Raw genomic sequence first — 20,401 nt, forward strand, 5'->3', positions numbered from 1 at the left:
TTCCTTCATTAGTGCCGCAAAAGCCAGCACAGGAGGGCCTCCATTTCACAAAATGGCTGGCCCCTGTGCTTGCTTTTTCGAATTTTGAGCTTGAATAGCTCAAACTTTTTACATAGGAAGTTTTAAAAGGGAGGATGCTAGTATTTTTTTTTATGTGGCCTATCTATTTTTTAAATACAAAATTTTACTAGACCATCCCTTTAAACTGACTCAAAAACAAACACAACAAAATCACCAACATGAATGCTCAGTCAGTAGCTTTGTCAAAACCCGGTTGTGGGGAGACAAAATGCTGGGAGACTCCCATGGATGTGCATGAGTCACACCATATGATTGCAATCAACACGACTGACAATAAGGAGAAGTTGGGCAATCATGCTTTAACAAAGCTAATAATTGAGCATCCATGTTTGTAATTTTGTTGTGTTTGTTTTTGAGAGTCACTGTATGCGATTTGACATATTAGGGGCCCGATTCATGGAATTTTGTGCACGATTCAAAGGGACTTTTCACTGCTTTTTGCAGTACAAAATGAACTTTGCACTGACTGCACTGCAAAAACGCACTTTCCACAGTTCCATGAATCAGGGTTTGTGTCGGCAGTGCAAAGTCACTTTGAAGCGTGCAAAGAATTCCATGAATCGGGCCCTTAAGGTATATCACTTTGCACTTTATTTGCACCCGATTGCACTTTTCTTGGGAAGAAAAACCATTGGAAAATTGTTAAAAATAAGAGCATCACACTGTGGAGGCTATAACCTGTCAGGACTTGTTTTTAAATTGAATAAACTGAATGTATAATTGTTAAAAAAGGTGGTACATGGAGCTACCGGTATGCTAATGCGTGTTTGATAAAAAGAAGGCATTTTAAGAAAAGTTTTTTCAATCAAACATGTGAAGATGATTTAAATGAGCACTGACGTCCTTCACTTCACTGGCTGTCTATGTAGCCTGACTTCGACCAATGCAGCGATGGGATCAAGTCGTTGGGCCTGATTTGAGATAGTTGGCACTCGTGCCTGTGCGGGGGACAAGGGTCGGACTGGGCAATAAATGTATCGGGGCGCCAATGAAAAAGTGGCCCACAGTTGCAAATGTCAATTCATTCCTTTTGTGAAACTGTTTGAATAGTACCCAACAGGGAGTTTTTTTTAATCAAATGTGATGCAAATTATGCATTTTAAATAATATTTACTCAGTAACACTGTTCAAAACATATAAGCCGCAAAGTGAAGTAACTCACCAAACTGGCCCACATTGGCCAAAAAACTGGCCGACTGTGACCCAAAATCTGGTTCGGCCATGGGCCTACTGCCCTATAGCCCAGTCCGAGCCTGCGTGGGACCTATTTTCCCTTGAGCCCTTTCCCAGATCTCTTCGTATCCCTCCCAAGTGCAACTCTTTCTTGAGGGTTTGTTATTTTGATATCCTCTCGATGTCGTCAAAACAGCCCCCAGGTCTTTGGTGCTAGCAGTCCATGCTGGCTGGCAAAAGCCGCGGCAGTGGATCTTTTCCATCGCTTACCATCAGCACCCCAAAATGGGTGAGGTGATTGCAGAGGCACACAGTCTCTGCAGAGTTGGATTCCGCTCTCAGCACCCGGCAGCCCGTCGAGTTCCAGCCGCCGCTGTAATCTGTGGCAAGGACACAACAATCGGATGTTTACAATCTGTTCTGAAAGCAAGGGTGCAGTCTGGACTGCATGGGGGAGCAGAGAATTTCGAGGAACGATTCAGATTTTTTAAACACAAGGAAAGGTCGTCTCCACAGCAGTGCGTTATCATTCGTCGGATTACAGGAGTAGAGAAGCGATAATGGCCCAGCAATATGAATTTCCAATCTTGAACATCAAGTCAATATTATACCCCCAAAAAAAGCAACTTGGATTGCAATCTCCTGCACATGCACAGCAACTCGACTAATTTGTGAACATCTTTCCAAAGCCTCCCTGAAATATCTGGGGATATAAAAGTGGCGATCCCATGACATGCAAGTGTCCAGACCACCTATTCGTGGTCCACCGCCACCCATCCCACGGTTGCTAGATTGATTCTGGCATAATGTGTGTAGGTTGCACTAGTGCAGATCATATGCAAAAGAAATGCATTTATACTCATTTAAAGGAAAAATAAATTAGCTGTGTCATTGGTGGCAGGAATACTTTGTCGCCTTGCTCTAGTAGTGCACTGGTCTATGCTGAGAGTAATATGTGGAGACGATTATGTCTAAGAAGTTATGTATAGGATTGCAAATCTCATGACACTATTATTGTGTCTGATTTTCTGATTGTTACTTTAGTGTAATTCAGTTGTATTATTACTGTTGAATGTGGATTCTATTACTAAATGTGTACATTTCTCAAAGGTACATTATATAACCAAATTAGACATTAATACAAAACATAAATAACATTAAACAACCACTTTGCATGTTCTCTACCGTAACTATGGTGTGCCTTACTTGTCCCTTTCATAAGGATCGGGCTCTTAAGATGTGGGCACCCGTGTGCCTTCCCAGACTTTTACTCTCAGAGCAGTTTTATAAAAGGAGTCCCCTTCAGATATGCACCCATTTTGTAAAATGTCTAACAGCCGAGCCACGAAACAACGCGAGAACGGACGAGAAAGAGCGAGATAAATAATGTACCAACTCGCTGATTTCGTAGCAGACACCAGCAATTCAGAAACATCACGTGTCTAAACTTACTGTTTTTAGTCATATCCCAGAATACACATGATGGCTTCGGACTCTCCTAGAGGAAAACAAAAACAAATGATTAACTCTAAAGGAAATGTAGATATTTGCAAACAGAATGACCTATGTGTTACCCGGGAAGAGGAAACTACGAAATCCACACCTTCTAGCGAATGATAATGTCAATCTGAGACGTATACCGTTCTTTCATCTGCAGACCTCTTTCCGAAGTGTTTTATCCAAAACTTTTATTCTGAAAAACCCATCAAAAAATATAGTGGGCGAGGGGGTGCATATAAGTGGTAGGGGTGGTCGGCAATACATAAAAAAGAAAGTTTTGGGGAAAAAACATTGAAAAAACGTCAGTCAATGAACAAACATAGAACCATCTGAGACATCTCTGTATCCAACCCCACCTATTCCTCCTTCCGCACCTCCTTGAAATCACTCCTTCTTCATTCCCCTCCCTGATAACTTTTTCCTTCTCACCTTTCTCTCTCTCCCTCTTTACCTCCCTCCGTCTTAGTTCCCTTTATCTTCCCCCTTCACTCCTGAATCTTTCTCTCGTCCTACTGTCTCACTTTTCTCCTTACTCTCCCTCTTCCTTCCTCCCCCACTCCCTCCTCTTCTTCATCCTAGTATATAAATTGTCCTACTTACTGTTTTAGTGGTTTGATTAACACTTATTGCTATTTGCTTCTCCTGTTTCATGTTCGATGTATTCTGTTGTTAAAGTGTAAATCGCTTTGGATTAAAACGCTATATAAATTGTTCCTTATATTCTCTTTGTCAATAAAATGGAAACCTTGGCATCCCTGCCCAAGACCTGTTGGACCCTGATTTATTAAGCTGTAACTGCTAGTTCAGCCCAATGACTTCTAGATGGGAGATGGTTAATTTGAAGTTATAACATCACTGCCTGCGCATTTGTGGGGAGAAGTTGTGGAATATGTATGGGGTAGAATGGCTCAATTTTAGATACATGAGCGAGGTTCTGGCTTCAGGATTTGATGCTGCAGTTCCATCATGGAGATAGGTAGCTAGGAAGGGGGCAGGCGTGCGGAGGTAGATTACGGGCAAAGAGACATTGGGGTGAGGATGGGGGCTCACATTTCACGAAAAATAGACAGCAGGTTAGGCAAGGGACAGGGAAGGATGAGGAAGGCACAAAGAAATGGGACTGACAGACAAGCTGCTGAGCTGCACTACAATTCATCGGGGCGGCAGCACGGGGGGGTGACAGTACATAGCAGAATGGGTGTGTTTTGGTAAAGCCTCCCTAGAAAACTAGCAAACTAAAAACGTGGTGTTTTAAAAAATAGTCTGTAAAAATGAAAAGTGGGAAAACATTCTTTTTGAATGATTGAGTTAGAACAATGAAAAAAACATATCGATAGAAATATAGACGAGAAAACAGCATACATCTTCTCTCTGGGGTTTCAGATACTCCTGTTATCTCTACATCCAATTGACATATATTTCTGAGGACCATTGTGCCGTCTCGTTATAAATATTCCAGGATTGAGACAATACTGGATAATGGATTCTTCTTTTCAGATTCAATCTCGGTCAACGTCACCAGATAGCCATGCAATGCTACAATCAAGGCTGTGAAGGTGGAGCAGAATTCCATTTTTATAAAGATCAGAACCCTGAGGCAGTCTGTCTCACGTCCTGTTTCGATAATGGGTCCTGCATTTGTTGAGAAACGGCCATTTGCTGCTTGATCTGCCAGCCCTCAGTAGTCAGAGCACAGGACTTCTTTTTTCATAGTTGTGATGCCCCTCTATCAAGAATGACTTCAGAAAAGCTACAGAGAACCTTTAGAGCAGAGCCTTGACCGCTGAGTCTTCACAGTGGAATCATGAGGAGGCCTCAGTGATGCATCCGAGCAGCAGTCGTCGATCGCCTAACACGTTTTGGCCCAATTCATTCTGAGCAGTCCAAATGAAGAATACATTTTGTGTAGAATCTGACTGTGCGGGTTTCTGTGCTGATTATGTTGAGGATTCTGTGCACGTGTGTTTTATGCACAACTATTAGTGAGAAGAGTCCACATTCTTCCCGTTCCGTGAGACTGGAATATTTCTTGGATTGTGAGTGTTTCCCCCTGCCTGCCGCAGCATTGCTGTTAGAAATGTCACTTGATGCAAGACCAAAAAGTAGTAACGCCAGACTTCCATGAGGATTGTGTAGCTATTGAGCACTAGAGTCCATCTACAGATACCTGGAGCATCTCAGATTTGCAGCTGCTCCCTTACAATGTATTCAAAAAAAGCTGTGAGCTGGAGAACATCTGGAGATAACTGGGGGACCTAACAGATGCACAGTACTATACACGATTTGCAGAGACTCGCTCAAGTGCATCTCAGCGATGCTCCGGATATCTCCGGCTGTCCTCCAATTTCAGGGTTTGGGAATGTGTATGAGGTTGCAGGTGCAAATCTGAGACGCTCCAGAGCACCTGTGCATTTTCTGCAGCAAAACTGTTTTTGAATCAGGCCCATCATGTGTTGTCTCTTCTGACCGGCCCCTGTTTTCAAAAAACAGTGGCTCGTCCTCTCAATTTCAAGTAAGATGTTGGAGGAGCCGCAGTCATAGGGTGTGTATCCTTTATGAATGACGTGTTAGCGGTGGCACCAGAGGGCTCTATTGTGTGGTAGGTGACCGCCGCCCAACTTAGTGCTCCCGAACCAAAGGAGAGGGCCTCTAATGAGGGTGAGGGCCCCCGAGCACACAATGGATCCCGATGCTAAGGGCTCTAATGCTAGTAGAGCTTGTGCAGGGGGGAAACGGGCAGCATCACACCGGGATCCCTTCGGCACACCTTGTCTCTCCTTGACCAGTGCCAACTCTGTACCCATCCCTGATTGGGGATTGGAATGCAGCCTTTGCAGCAGTTAGAGCCCCCCATCACATGCTTGCTACCAGACCAGAGAGCCGGAAGCTGTGAAAAGAACACAGGGGATGCATAGAATGCAGGCATGAGCTGCCACTGGAGCTTGGATTGCACACTGTCTGATTGTCTACAGAAAAGCAAACACGCTCTGATAGGTGTACGTGGATTAAGTCAGAATGTGCTATTTTGTCTATATAACAGATGAGCATAGTTTCGAACCCCCACCCCTTCTCCAAGCAAGTATGCATCTCATCTGTGACTTATATTATAAGCAACATGCAGTGGGGAGAAGAGTAGGGTACCTCTTAACCTAATGCATTTTGTTATTTTCCCCTGTTCAGTTCTGAATGCATGGAAATTTATCCCTGCATTGCTGCTATCTGATGTTTGGTTCCCATTGTGACCGCGGTCCACTCCTGGGATCCATCTGTTTTATCTGAGAGATTTAGGAAATTTAAAAGAATTTTTAGAATCGTAGATTTAAAAAAAAGTCCTGCTCTTAAAAAAATCCCTAATGTACTCTAAGGATGGGAAGCCGGGTTTGCGCACAAGGAACTCGAGGGAACACAAGCGTTGATTAATGGCGCTAGCAGTGCCAGCTTCGTCACTCCGCAGGGAAAGGGTTATCGGCCGGGCCGGGACACATTTCGCCGCAGACACTGCAGGAAATGCTACAAGATACCCTATGCGCACATTGGCAGAGGCGATGGCCAGGACTTCAGGAAGCAATGTCTGCCAGATAAACACGACTCTGTTTGTTGGGTAATGAAGCAGCTTAGTGCTACTTACCTCCACATACTACATTCCTGAAAACAAACACTTTGAAGAGGTGAAACTTACTCAAATTGAGGCCACCAACAGCATCACAACAAGTATGACATACGTTGCATGATTGTTTTTAGAATGATTCTGCTCTTGGCTACAGAATTTAATTGAGAAATGATTGTCATGTCATCCAATTTTTTGCCAGTAGCCAGCCCTGTCTTTGACAGAGAAACATTCAATAAGCATGACCAGGGGTTTAGAGCATTCTGGCAGCGAATTCAGTGGGAGTGGCTGTGTTTCTACAAAAACATTCAACAGGTCTCATACTGAAAAAGGTGATAAGGTGGTAAATTCTGCCAACTACAGAAGGCCCAAATGTCACTAGACTGGGAAATCCACTTTACCAGTTTACCACCAATGCTAAATGCATTGGATTCATAAATGCCCATCACAGGAAAAGAGTTCTTAAAATAGTGGTAATCAGTTCTAGGCTTGTTCTAAAAAGGAAATTTACTATTAGCAACTTTCACAATGTAAATAAAGTGTGTTTTATGTTTTGTCACATAACACTCATGCAGATGTAGCCCTTGTTGTCTGGCCCTAACCCAGGTCAGGAAGGATGGGTTAGTGCAGTGTCTACCCATCCAGGGGGATAGTTTCTCTTTTATTTCTCCCCCTTTGATTTCCTTCGTCCTTCTCCCTCCTATTACTATTTCTCCTATTTTCCCATTGGCCTTTTCCAACTGTCTCTTCTTTTTTAAATCCTCTTTGGATTCTTTCCTCCCCTGCCCAGCCCATTCTTGGGCAGAGGAGTTCTGCACCTTTGCTCCTTCCTTTAGTTCTGTTAACATTCCATCCAGCCTCATAGTGAGCTGGATGGATTAGTCCAACCCACAGACCCAGAAAAACAGACACTTAATGAAATATTTTGTTGACCCCTGATGTCTGTGTCTTTATTTCTAGGTATTCCCTTAGGGGACAAGCATGTATCCCTTACAAGCCGGGCGCTTTTTAGGCCACGCACTACGGAGAGGTCTTTTCGCCTGGGGGGGCCGTAATAGTGCGCCAGAAACGTACGTTTGTACCGGCTACTGGTATTTTACCATTTGTGTCACTAGAAACAGCGTTAATTTAATATGAGAGTCAGTAACACAGAATACTGACACAGCCACCATTTCCACCCAGCAGAGGTGTACTGGGAGTGAGATGAAAGTTACCAGCGATGGTATTAATTCCCGAGTAAATTCCAAGATGTATTACAGAAAATCATATTAATCATCCTCATACAATATTGATCCCATTGCTCCAAGATGAATTTCCTTGAAGGTGTTCCCCTTGCCAGTGTCACTAAGGCCCTCTGCACTGGGCAGAATGGAATCTAAAATGTCCCCTTCATGACCACTGCATATCATTTTGGGTGATAGAAGATCAGCAGCAGTGTAAGGCTCCTTTGGTAGAGCTCTGGCCATGGTTAGCAGAGTTTCTCTATATTAATAGCTTCTATCAAGATGGAATCACAAATATCACCTTCAGAAGATATAGGAACAACACTGTGTTAAGGGTCCTCCGGGATTAAGTATGTGGGAGCACAATATAGCTCATGGGACAACATATCCGCCCTTTAATGTATAATGCTTTGCCAATACCGATCCAAAGAACCTTTGTTTGGCTGAAGACTTTAAAAAAAGTACCCCTAACTAACATGTTCATAAAATCCAAACAACAATCAATTATGAACACTTTAAAAGAGATCTATTTGAAAATAAACCTACTGAGTGCAACGCTTGAGAACATTTACATGAAACCAAATTTCCAGTTAATGCCAAACAATATAAAATAAAATGACGACAATGCAATAAGAACAACTCATTGAACCATTGTTTTATGACAGGGTACTTATATGTGTGCTATACCGTCACTCCTTACAATGTATTAAATGTGTTAATCCCTAAAATGAATCGGTACATCAATGCTTACAAAATGACACCCTGATCGAACAAAGCGACGCAGTACAAAAATAGTGGTGACATTACTCGAACGTATGCAATGATAAAATAAGTGTTAACCTCTATGTTCCAGAGGACTTATCTCATTAAATTCGCCCCATATCTAACCAGTCTAAGAAATTGTCCACGGGGTCAATCAAAGCGGAGGCAAGTGTAATGTATAGAATATTATCAAGCATATTTGAGCTCCACTCATAGATTCTAGGCCAGGCTTCTGCAGCACATGCCGCAAAAGATATTTTGGAATACAACTCTTGTCTGCCCTAACCAGCACCGTCAATAGTGAGGGATCACAGGAATCAGAGTCCAAAACAAACAGAAAGCTTCAGGTTGTCAACCTCTTATCTAGACCCACCTAGGAGCTTAAACAACAGTCCCAAATGGCTAGCAATTTAATACTTCTACAGTGCTGGGACGCTGCATTTCCCTGTGATCCGCTCGGAGAAACACTATGGTATGAGGAGCATGTTGTGGGCAGGTATCACTTTCCGTTTATGTTTATCCGCAATCGTCAAATGTCTGCTAGCTTGAACTCTGGCACAAATGCATTGCCAAGTTTATACTGGTCTAGATTGACAACCAACGAGGGCCTCAGCAACGCTAGAGACTGCATCCAAGCTGAAGTCCTACATAACGTTCTTCAGCATTTCCGTGTTTCGTTCCCTTTTGTTAACAGTGCTCCTCCTCCTCCTCAGCACAAGGTCCCTGCCCTGTGGCGCCAGCAGAAGCTGGGCCTAGCACTGCCACACTGTCATGCCACCTGGTTCATGAATTTTAGTCTAGAAAGACAGTCTCTGACAATATTGCCTTCCTTTATCAAACATTCGCCTCAATGTCTACACCCGGAGGCTTCTACAATGTTGCGTCAAGTTAAAAGCTGTGTGAAAAAAAGGAAAATAACAGACACATTGATGTGCATCATTTCTACAAATCCCCCCCAATAAATCCCAGGAGGCAATGAGTTAAAGACCTCCAGAGATGGCAGAGTGTTTAAAAGTGGTCACGCCTCTGAGGCATTCTTAAATGTTTTAATCGTCTAATTACATTTTACCTGCACCTTTGCCCATGTCCCTCAATCCACCACTCTCTATGGCCAGATAGTAACTTTCACAATTCCATTTTGCTGGGTTATTTATGTATTAGATTTGTTGTTCAGCCCTGGCCCTATCCAAAGCGTCTCACCTTACAAGGTTCAAAGGCTGAAAAGATGAGATGTGAATCAGAGGTTACAACATGTTATCAGGATAGGAGAGAAAGATTAGGATAGGCACGAGATAGCAGGGGGATGGTGGGGCTGGGTAATGTAATGTGGAAACAGGTATGATATGATATGATAAGTCATCTATAACACGTCTGTACACAAGTGTTTCAGAGGAAGTTTGACTTTTTAGAGACATCAGAGTTGTGGGTGGAGAAGGAAAGTGTGGAGTCAAAGATGACCCCGAGTTTCTTAGCCTTGCAGGTGGGGGTAGGAGGAGGGTCAACGGAGGCCGGCCAGAGAGTGAGGGGAAAGGATGGTGAAGGTGTGCCGATAAGGAGGATCTCCGTCTTGCTGGCATTCAGACAAAGATAATTGGCGGCACACCAATCTTGAATGGCAGTTAGGCAATCAGAGATGAGAGAGGGAGAGGAGGTGGCAGAGGGCAGCCTGAAAATGGGTTGAGTGTCGTACGCATAGCACTGGAAGTTTGAGCAGAAAATGGCAATGCAGTGGACGAGAGTTGCCAGGTATTGGTTGAAAAGCCAGGGCGATAGGTTAGACCCCTGTGGAACACCACAGGTAGAGAGGAAGATAGATGATAGGAAGGACCCAAGTTGGACCTGAGAGGGTCAATCAGAGAGGAAAGAGGTCAGCACAGGGTCAGCACTGAGTAAGTGCAGCACAACAGGGCAGCACAGCTCTGGGTAAGTGCAGCACAAGGTAGCGTGACTCTGGGAAGTGCAAGGAGGCACGGGATTGTAAAGGTTAAGTTACAGCCCCTAAGTGCATGGAGGGCCTGGAGGCAGTGCAGGGTGACTGATCAAGAGGGAGCCTGGTACACAGTAGGACTCTGAGGGTAGACAAACAACCAGTTGGTGCGGCGGTCAGGTCAGCAGGGGAGGGAGAGAGAGAAAGCAGCAGAGAAGAGGAACGTTTTGAGCTGCTTTTGGAACTTCAGGTGGTCTGTCTCAAGTTTGAGAGGGCAGGAAGGCCGTTCCAGAGTGAGGCACCTGCAGAGGAGAGAGATGTACCCCCCACTCTCTGCATGGAGAAGCGTTAGAGAGTTGGAAGTTGCTGAGCGAACGGCTCGAGGTGGAAGGTATTTAGGAAGAGAGCGTTGGATGTAGTGTGGGCCCCGCCCCTAGTAAGCCTTTTGGACAATGCAAAGGGTCTTAAACTTGATCCTTGCAGGTATCTAGTGTTTCCATCGAAAAGGTTTCCAACGAAACCTTTTTCAACGAAACCTATCCATCAAAGATATATGCATTGAATGCATATATGTGATGGATAAGGGGTTCATTTTCGTTGGGGTGGGTTTTTAAGGGTAAAAAACAGGAGTTTGGGGGGCACCCCCCAAATAAAATACAAAAAAATGCATTTGATGGAAATATTTTCGATGGTTGGGTTTTCGATGCAAAAAACTTTCGTTGGAAAGTTTTAAATGAAAAGACCATAAACCATCCTTGCAGCTAACTGGAGCCAGTGGAGAGATTTTAGGGCTGGAGAGATATGCTCCCTGGGCTTGAGGCCAAGGATAAGTCTCACAGTCCTGTTCTGTATTAGTTGCAGAGGGCAGAGAGTAGTGGAAGGTACATTGAGAAAGAGGCTGTTGAGGTAGTCCAGCCTAGAGAGAACCAGGGCTCTAGAGACATTGAGCTTCTGGGGCAAGGTGTGTAAGGAGGTGCAGTTGATAGTGGGGCTTCTTGGCTACATCTGGGATGTGGGAGAGCAAGAGAGAGTCGAGTCGAAGATGACACCAAGGTTTTTTGCTTCACAGGAAGGCAAAGGAAGGGGGCCCAAGGAGGGTGGCCAGAGTGAGAGAGGGAAAGCAGGAGCAGGAATCCCAAAGAGAGCGATCTGCATTTTACTGGCATTAAGGCAGAATTGTGGATAGACAGTCAGGAATGAGCGAGAGAGGAGAGGAGGCTGAGGGGAGCCTGAAGGAGAGCTGATTGCCATCCGCATAACACTGAAAGTTAGAGGAGAAGGTAGAGATCGGGTGGGCCAAATGGGCCAAGTAGAGATTGAAAAACCAGGGTGAGAGTATAGAGCTGTGGAACGCCACAAGTGGAGAGAGAGGTAGTTGAGAGAAAGGAACCAAGTTGGACCTGGGAGGGGCAGTCCAAAAGGAAGGAAATCAACCACTCCAGGGCCTGATCCGTGATGCCCAGGTTCTCATGGCATGGTTGACCATGTCAAAGGCAGAGGAGAGATCAAAGATATGAGGGCAGAAGGAATGCTGGAAAGAAGGTTTTTTTTAGGCTCTTTCTGAAAGTGGTGATCGAGGGTGCAGCACAGAGGCAAAGAGGTACGGTGTTCCATGCCCTGAGTGCCCAGTGGGTAAATGCTTGCTTTTATGTACATGTTAGTTTGCAGAGTGGAATGTGTAGGAGAAACTGGCTTGCTTGTCTGTTTTGTGTGTGGGTGAGGCATTTGGCTTTGTAATGACGGTAAAATGGGGCTTTATTGTGGATGTGATGGACACTAGTATTCCTGGCCACAGCAGTGAGTTTCATGTTATATGCATATGTCGTAAGGGTGCCTTGACTTTACCTGAGGTTTCAAGTGCCTAATGGTGATCTTGACTTCTTCCTGAAGGTCGCGAATGGTAATGTTTCCGATACTGCATGCTACCACGAAACTGACAAAATCCTGGCCAGAACCGTTGATGTGCGCGTCCTTTCAGAAAGAGAAAAAACAATACAAATTATACATTCATCTTAATCCAAGAGAAATGAAATAGATTGAACAACAGTGCTTCTTTCAACCTGCCAACCTAGAGAGTGATTCCAATGGCCCCTCCCCACTGCTACGTCCTCTTGAGATAATGTTGCGGTGCACGTCTGCTTCGGAATGGATTATTGAACTGTTGCTATTGGTTTTCTATGATGCGCAGGGTTGGGATGACAATGGCCACATCAGTCTGGAATTGTTTCGCTATTATTTTCTTTAGCATAATTTTCGGTAAACGTGCAATAAATGTGTGATAAGTATTAAAAAAAAAAGCTAACATCCCCCGCATTTTGTCATTAGCATGTTCGGTAATCCCCCAAATTCCATTATTTGTTGTTGTTGCAAAGTACAACAGGCATGATCCCAAAGCATGTCAACATGCGGAGCAACACATGTGAATGTTCTCGCCCTGATCGAAGAAAAAAAAGGGTGTATGTGTATCTGAGGTTCTATGTTGTGTTAATCTATGCAGGAAGCAAGGGAGTGATGTACATGCCATTGAGGGTAACACATGAACAGGGAACTGCAATCTGTGGATCTCTAGGTGTTTTGCACTATGACTCCCATGCTCCCACACCATTGAATATGATGGGAAGGGCTGATGGAAGTTGTAGTCTAAAACATCGAGAGAGTCAAAGGTTGCAGACCCCAATACATGAAAAAATGGTTTATGTGATTGCATTGAATGCCAAAGCATTGAATGCCTTAGCATCTAATAAAAAGCAACGATAGAAAAGCATTGAATGCATTTTTTTAATGGGGGGAGTCCCCCAACCCCTGTTATTTACCACTTAAAACCCATTATAATTCAAATAAAACCTTTACCTTTGAAAAAAATCATTTGATGCTTTTTCCGATGCATTTTTTTCGATGCTTTGGCATTCAATGCTTTGTATTCGATGCAATGACTGGATGCCGAAAAAAAACGATCAGGGTTACAATATGTGGCATGGAAAGTTCTGGCTATGCGGTGGGATGTTCTGCGAGAATGCAAGGAGCCTGAGTGGCACCTAGGTATTGACTGAGAAGTAAGGTCTTGAGTTCCTTCCTGAGCTGCAAGATTGTTGGTGTGCTGCACGGTTGTGCTGGTGCTTGGGTGTAGCCATATAAGGCCGGCTTCCATGTGGTTCCACGCTCCCTACTTTTGTATTGACCCCCGCTCTCACCTGAGAATGGCACGTTTCTTGCGCAGTGAAATGCCTTCAAAAGCAGCACAGTGGATAGGTCAATACACACCTGCAAAAACACACTTCATAACACAGCTAGGCAAAAACAATTTCAAAAGGTCCCACCACCAATTTTCTGGAGGAAATGGGTCGCTGACAGGGAGCTCATTACCTTCAACAAAAATGGAGTAAAACACTCTTTCAAGACACTTACATTATTAAACAAACTAGCATGCAAAAAACGAATAAGGAAGAAAGTACATCGACCACACATTCTTTAAATAACGCATGAATTCCGCGCGAACAGAATCGGCTCATGAATGTTTGGACGCTACATATCATTGTACAGACTGAACAGCGCCATGAAACACTGAACACACACACACGCACACACATAAAATGCAGCACTATGCAGTGGGAATCTGCCAAGCCCCACACCCACCGCGGCCTCTCCCCTAATGACTTTGATTGCAAACAACGCAATGCTAGAGCCCACACAATGTTCACTGATAAGCCGTCATATAATTAGATCACTTCCTCGGCAAATAATGAACTGGTTTGCGCTATCTGATCGGCACCCGAGTCCCTTATTAAAAATTGCTGTATAAATAACTGATATTGCTTTCTCTGCACTGGACCCTAGCAGCACAACACGTTACCACGTACCTCAGAATGGCGTAAATCATGGAAAGGAAAACAGCCTACAGGAGGGACAGGAAGTGTCACTGAGCCAACAGGCGAACATAGCAGAAGTTTCACCTGTCTTGGGAGCAATGTGGCAGGTGTTAAAAAGATCAATTTTACAGAAACGGGAATCCGTATTTTTGCCATGTGGTTCAAGATTTTAACAGGGTTGAAATGTACAAAAGAAACTAGCGGCAGCCCGCCATTATTTGAGGGGGAGTGGGAGACTGCTCCCTTGCCTGAGTGGCAGGCAGCAGAGTCCACCTGTGCTCCCCACAAAAATTTACCGCAAAATAATTGGAGGCCAGCGTGGCATCGGGAGCCTGGCCCCACCGCCTGGCATTATTCCACATACAGCATAGACATGCTGACTGACAGGAGAGGACACCTATCCTGTCAGTCCGTGTCGTCACGATGTAGAGGACAGTACCAATGTGGTGTATGCAGTGGGTCCATGCAGGTAAGGTCTTTTTAAATGTAATTTGTATGTTTGAATATGTGCGTGTTTTTTTATGATGGGTGCATGCAAGAAGTTCTTTGAATAAATGTGTGAATGTGCTGGTGGAAGTGTTGTATGTGTGCGTGTGTGTGTGCTAGCCCCCATCCCTAAATTTAGCAGTCTCGCTAAGGGGGGGGCCCTAAATTCAGAGGTGGAGGATGCCGGGGGCATGGCACTCTTTTTTTGCTTTACCCTTAATGCACAGTAGCGTGCATCACGGGTTAAGCAAAAACGATAAGTGGCATGCTATTACGTGGCTAGACTGGCCTACACTGAATCTAGGCCAATCTAACAGCATAATAACACTTCTGTTTGCTTTACCCTTGATGCACAGTAGCTGTGCATCAAGGGTAAAACAAACAATATAAGTGAAGTGTTATTACTTTTTATGACCAATGAGTGAAACCAGGCTCCCCTCTGACCCCCTACCTGCCCCTGCAAAACATAACCTGATACCCACCCCCAATACAAACCAAATACCTGTGTCCTGTCCTGCCTTTGTTCCATTCCTCCCCCAAACACTTTTCGTTTTACAACTGTACTATCAACATGGAATGAAACAGTGAACAACTGTATCTTAAACTACTGCCATTATTTTCATTCATTGTCCCCCGCAGCACGGAGCTTTATTATCTGTCCTCTCTCCAATCACCCACCATTCACAACTCTTAAGAGACATGCCCAGGACTATAGCCACCGCCTCTCCTCCACCCATTATCCGCAGACACAGTGGTGACTGCTGCAATTTCACATTAATGGCGCGTACTTGCAGAAGGCAAAAGCTGATCACTGCAGTGCAGCGCTATGTGGGGGCTTGCTAATGGGGGTAATGCCACAAGCAGGCTATTGAAATAAACAGAAGCAAACCGATGCCTATAAGATAGCTTAGCAAGATGGGAGAAAAGAGTGTTCTGAGCAACACCCAGATTTGAATGCCGCAAAAAACAAAGGCGTCCTCCTGCAGTCCAGGAATGTTGCTCTGGGTTACAAAACGTAAGGGGAACGAAGGTGGATTAATCTTGAAAGTAGAGGAACGCTTTACCCTCTAGTTCCCGCCCAGTTTGACAGAGGATTTAATGACTTTTGTCTGAAAGGGGGGTGTGTAGGAATAGTGTATCTATCTAAGACATGGGTCCGCAACCTTTGGCTCTGAGGATGTTTTGGACTACAGCTTCCCTCAGCCGAAAGCCAGCACAACCTGCTTGGACTTCTGCTGAACCCCAAGGCCTCATGTGACAATCTGATCAACATCTTCGAGGGGATTGAGATAATCTTGTACTTTTTTCTTAAAGGCCTATGTCCTCTCAATTGCATGTCCTTATCTCGTTTAACGTTTTTGTGTTTGGCGATTAGTTGAGCAAAATATTGCATTGCATTCTTATGAATTGAAGGTTCTCAGACTCTAGAAATGCACTGGCATTATGAAACAAGTGAGTAAATTGAAGGCCGGCATCAGAATGTGGGAAAAATAGAAAATCTCCCCATTCAAGAAGATATACCCAATCTAATTGTTCCTTATTCTGACATTTTCATATGTGTACTGCCAAGTTCTAAATATCCCCCCAGCCCGCCGATGAGTACATGTTTGGTTTATATATGGCAAAATGTAATACCCACTATGCATGATAAATACATGCCCAACAGGGTACCTGGTCATTGCATCTAATGCCATTCCATCTAATGCCATTTCATCGAATTGTTTCCATCTAACAAATGTGCATCAAATGCATGTTTTTGGGGGGTAAAGGGTTAATTTTTATTCATGAGGATTTTAAAGGGTAAAAAACAGGGGTTTGGGGGGAAAAGAAAAAAAATGCATTTGATGCACATTTTTTAGATGGAAAAAATTCGATGCAAATGCATTTAGATGCAAGGAATTCGATGCAATGACCATACACCGCCCAACAGTGATGTTGGCCTCAGGAAAAATCCTGCAATTAAGAGGGACAAAAACCAAAACAAGACCAAGAAATGGACAAAGTGGATCTTTACTGGTACATCCACCATAAAGGATGCCTGGAATGGAGGTGCCCTCGGCCTCTTTGAAGTCTTGAAATATAAATAAAAGCTTGATAATAGGGAGAGCTAAGGGTAATATCATTCAGAGTGCCTTTAATAGACTGACAGCAGTCCAAGGCTTCCAGGCACAGGGGCCCTCTGGTGCTTCCTCCAGTGCTGAGAATCTCCCACCTCTTTGCCTCTGCAATCTACAGGCTAATAGCACCCCGCAGCCAGCATGCCGACCCTTCTGACCTATGAGGAGAAATGGGAAGAAGACCTGGGTGCCAAGATCACTGAGGCTTCTTGGAAGAAAATAGTGTGCAGACGGTGTGCCCATGAAATTGGATCTCTCGCTGAGGTTTGCTCAGCAAAGGATCAATTTTCATTAGTATTGGTCACCAATTAAGGTGTGCAAATCCATCCTCCCAGAGACTACTGCCTGCTGGACATGCCATGGGGAGGATGTGTCCTTGCTGCATATGTTTCCGGGCTGTCTGCAGCTCCCCGCCTTCTGGATACAATAGACATGGTGTTGACCTCTCGGTTCTCCAGAGAGCAATTGACTGACCTGCATTAGCTTCTCCCGTGAAACCTTTCCCTACCCTCGCCGTTGAGTAAGAGTCTCTCCTTGTTGCCACCCCTGCAAGGACCTCTACGGAAGTCTGGCTTCTGGACACGGTGGTACAATCAGCAGAAGAAAACACAGCTTATCCAAAAAGTTACCACCTGGATGCGTATGGGTCCACCTGGCTGAGCCATGCTTATTTGACCTGCATCTTAAAAGCAAACGAATTGAACACGATTGATATGTTCTGTCGATGATCATGCTCACTCCATGAGATATGCAGCATTCCTTTCTGGTGGGTGCCGTGCCCACCGCCTCCTCACCCCGTGTGTCCACTTTAACCTGGCTCCATCCCATCTGCCCTGTTCTCCTCTCTGTTATTGACAGTCCTTGATCTCTGATGGCTGACAGTGCTCTAAGCAAATCACTCTCTGCACCCCAGCTGTACATCTCTTGCAGAGGGATATGATATGATAGGTTATAATACCCAGAGGTTTCTAAGTGGACCCGGGGATCGAACCTGTGTTGCTCCGTGCACTCTTGCTTCCAAGGCGAGCACGTTGCCCCCGAGCTATCCTCCAGAGATGCCTTCTGCTTTTGGTAAGTATGGACTATGTGACCATTGTTGAGTACTGTAAAACATCAATTAAATGTGCATCTAAACAGAGAAAAGAAGTCATGAAAAACCATAGATCGCCAATCAAAGGAAGCGAGTCCGAACAGGGGCAGCCCAGGTCAACACGGTCTATAAGTAGGTATTTCTAATCTAGGGAATGCACAACGATGATTGCTTCATAGGACACGAGAGGTGGCACTGGCCATGCTACCAGCTTATCTCTGGAGGGTCTGTGCACTCGGGCCCCCTGAGAAATATTTGGATGGTTTTAGAATAATAAACATATGTTAGCTATAAGCAACTTATGGTCTAAATAATGATGCAATTAACGCCATTCTTGACGCTGCTGGCCCCTCGTTTAGTTTACTTAACTTTACATTATACACTAAGCTCTCATTGGATATAGCCCATCTTCTCTTGGGTACAACACGACAATACATGTTACCTTTCCCCGTCCATTGGCCTGTTATATGAATTAAAACAAATATATTTCACTTCCCCTCCTGCTTCTAAGCGCTGCAATCCTAGTGGTTATCATTACCAAATTGAATAGGAGTCCCATTCATTGAAATCAGAAGGATGGAGAACAGTTTCATCCCTGCTGGGAAGGAAACTTGGACCGTGTAGGCTGGCCACCCAATGTCAGAGGCGAGCGCTTAACCGATGAGCTATATGCACCAGGATGAGATAGTTGAACAGAGAAGTGCAAGACGGTTCTGTACTCTGGACCCAAACTGTACTTGGTACTTAATCGAGGGACAAAAATAATACAATTTACCCCACACAAACAAGACAAGAGTCGTCATGAGAAAAGCCTAATACCTGAGAGAAACAAACCCCTCCCATTATTTCTTCCACCTGGCCGAATTCAACAACGTTAGCAAACCAATCTGGGGAACTCTTTTAAAAGAGTATTATTTTGTATAGAGATTATTCTATGAATTAATGTATAAATGTATTTTGTAAACTATGGCCCAATTTGGGTCCGGCTAGGTAGGGCTGCATCCTCTGAGAGAAATCAAGAAATATAGACATTGACAGCAGTGTGTAGAGTGAAATATTTTATTTAATGTTGTGTTCTGTAGTATTTGTGTGTTTAGCTTACCTGGACTGTACCATCCAGGCCGCGATGGGGCTGGATGGAATGTAGAAGAAGGAGCCTCATTTTGTGAGGACATTGATGCCCTATTGTCTTTTTTGCTACCTTCTACTATTCCTGTGACAGTTCTTGGTGACTTTAACCTTCATCTCTCATCGACACATTCTGCTCTTCAATTTCTCTCAATTTTTGATTATCATTTCTTTGTTCCTCTTTCTACCCCCTTCTCATATCTATGGTTCTTGCTTGGATCTTATATTGACCTCTTCTCTTGCTACATATTCTGTGTCTTCACTTCCAGTCTATCTTTCAGATCACCACCTTCTTTCTGTTTCAATCATCCTAACTTCTCCCTCTGTAACTTCTCCTCCCTCAACTTCTCTTTCTTACTCTCGGTGATATCTACGCAACTTTAATATTACTCTCTTTATTTGAACCTCCACTTCTACTCTGGTCTCCATTCCATCTTTTATGACTTTGACAGTTTATGAGGCTGCATCCATTATTTCTTCTTTGCTCTCTTCATCTCTTGAAACACTCTACCCCTCTCTACTTTTCATTCCACATGAAAATCGCCTCAACCGTGGCTTTCGCCCACCTCCGGGCCATACAACGTGTTCTCCGGCAACTAGAAAGACGCTGGTTGAAGCTAAAAACTGTAGGAAACTACAGCTCCTATGCTTCCTACCATGCTCTGCATGACAATTGTCTCCCCTCTGCAAAACAATCTTATTTTTCTGGTCTTCTACACTCCCAGTTTTCTTATCCTAGATGTCGTTTTCAAACCCTGTCTCGTCTTCTCTCTCCCCTACCCATGATCATTACGATCAACTCCACTCTTTCAGCCTCCGATGTCGCCTTCTATTTCAAGTCTAAGGTCTCTTCTTTTTGTTCTGCTATTGAATCCTCTATCATGCAATCGACTCCCTCTGTTTCTTTGATACCTCCTAGGGAGACTTTTACTAGGTTCACTCCAATTACCAACGAGACCACCTCTCTCCTGCTTGCTTGGGTTCATCCAACCTTTTCCCCAATGGACCCTATTCCAGCGGTACTTATTCCTAAAGTCTATCCCTCGCTTGCTCCCTACCTTACAATTCTGTTTAACTCCTGTCTATCCACTTCAATCCTTCCGTCTTCATTCAAACACGCTATCATCATCCTTATTCTAAAGAAACCTTCTGCTGACCTATCTTCTTCTTCTAATTTCCATCCTATTTCGCTCTTCACTTATCTTTCTAAAATTCTTGAATGCGTTGTTTTTTTCTCAGGTCTCCACTTTTGCTCTTTCAGTCACATGGGCAGGGGCTTCTTCCAATACATTCCGGCTTACTTATGGTGTTAGGCAAGGCTCTGTCCTCGGTCCTTTCCTCTTTTCTCTTTATACGTCCCCACTTTCAGATGTTATCTCTTCTTTTGGACTATCTCACCATTTCTATGCTGATGACACTCAACTCTTTCTATCCTTCACAC

At 44.2% G+C, this 20,401-nt stretch overlaps 1 protein-coding gene across 4 annotated transcripts in view; it reads right to left on the minus strand.

Moving 5' to 3' along the window:
• ADGRG6 (adhesion G protein-coupled receptor G6) overlaps nucleotides 1-20,401 on the minus strand; it is a 606,009-nt gene that overhangs the window by 63,062 nt on the left and 522,546 nt on the right. For all 4 annotated transcript variants that reach the window (XM_069606809.1, XM_069606811.1, XM_069606808.1 and 1 more), the window contains 3 exons: nucleotides 12,119-12,244; nucleotides 2,707-2,752; nucleotides 1,525-1,634 (listed from right to left, as the gene is read on the minus strand). In XM_069606809.1, coding sequence (XP_069462910.1) covers nucleotides 1,525-1,634; nucleotides 2,707-2,752; nucleotides 12,119-12,244 — 282 coding nt within the window. The remainder of the gene's footprint in view (nucleotides 1-1,524; nucleotides 1,635-2,706; nucleotides 2,753-12,118; nucleotides 12,245-20,401) is intronic.

Source organism: Ambystoma mexicanum, chromosome 4p (assembly GCF_040938575.1).
Source record: "Ambystoma mexicanum isolate Mex_15411 chromosome 4p, UKY_AmexF1_1, whole genome shotgun sequence".
Classification (NCBI taxonomy): Eukaryota; Metazoa; Chordata; class Amphibia; order Caudata; family Ambystomatidae; genus Ambystoma; species Ambystoma mexicanum.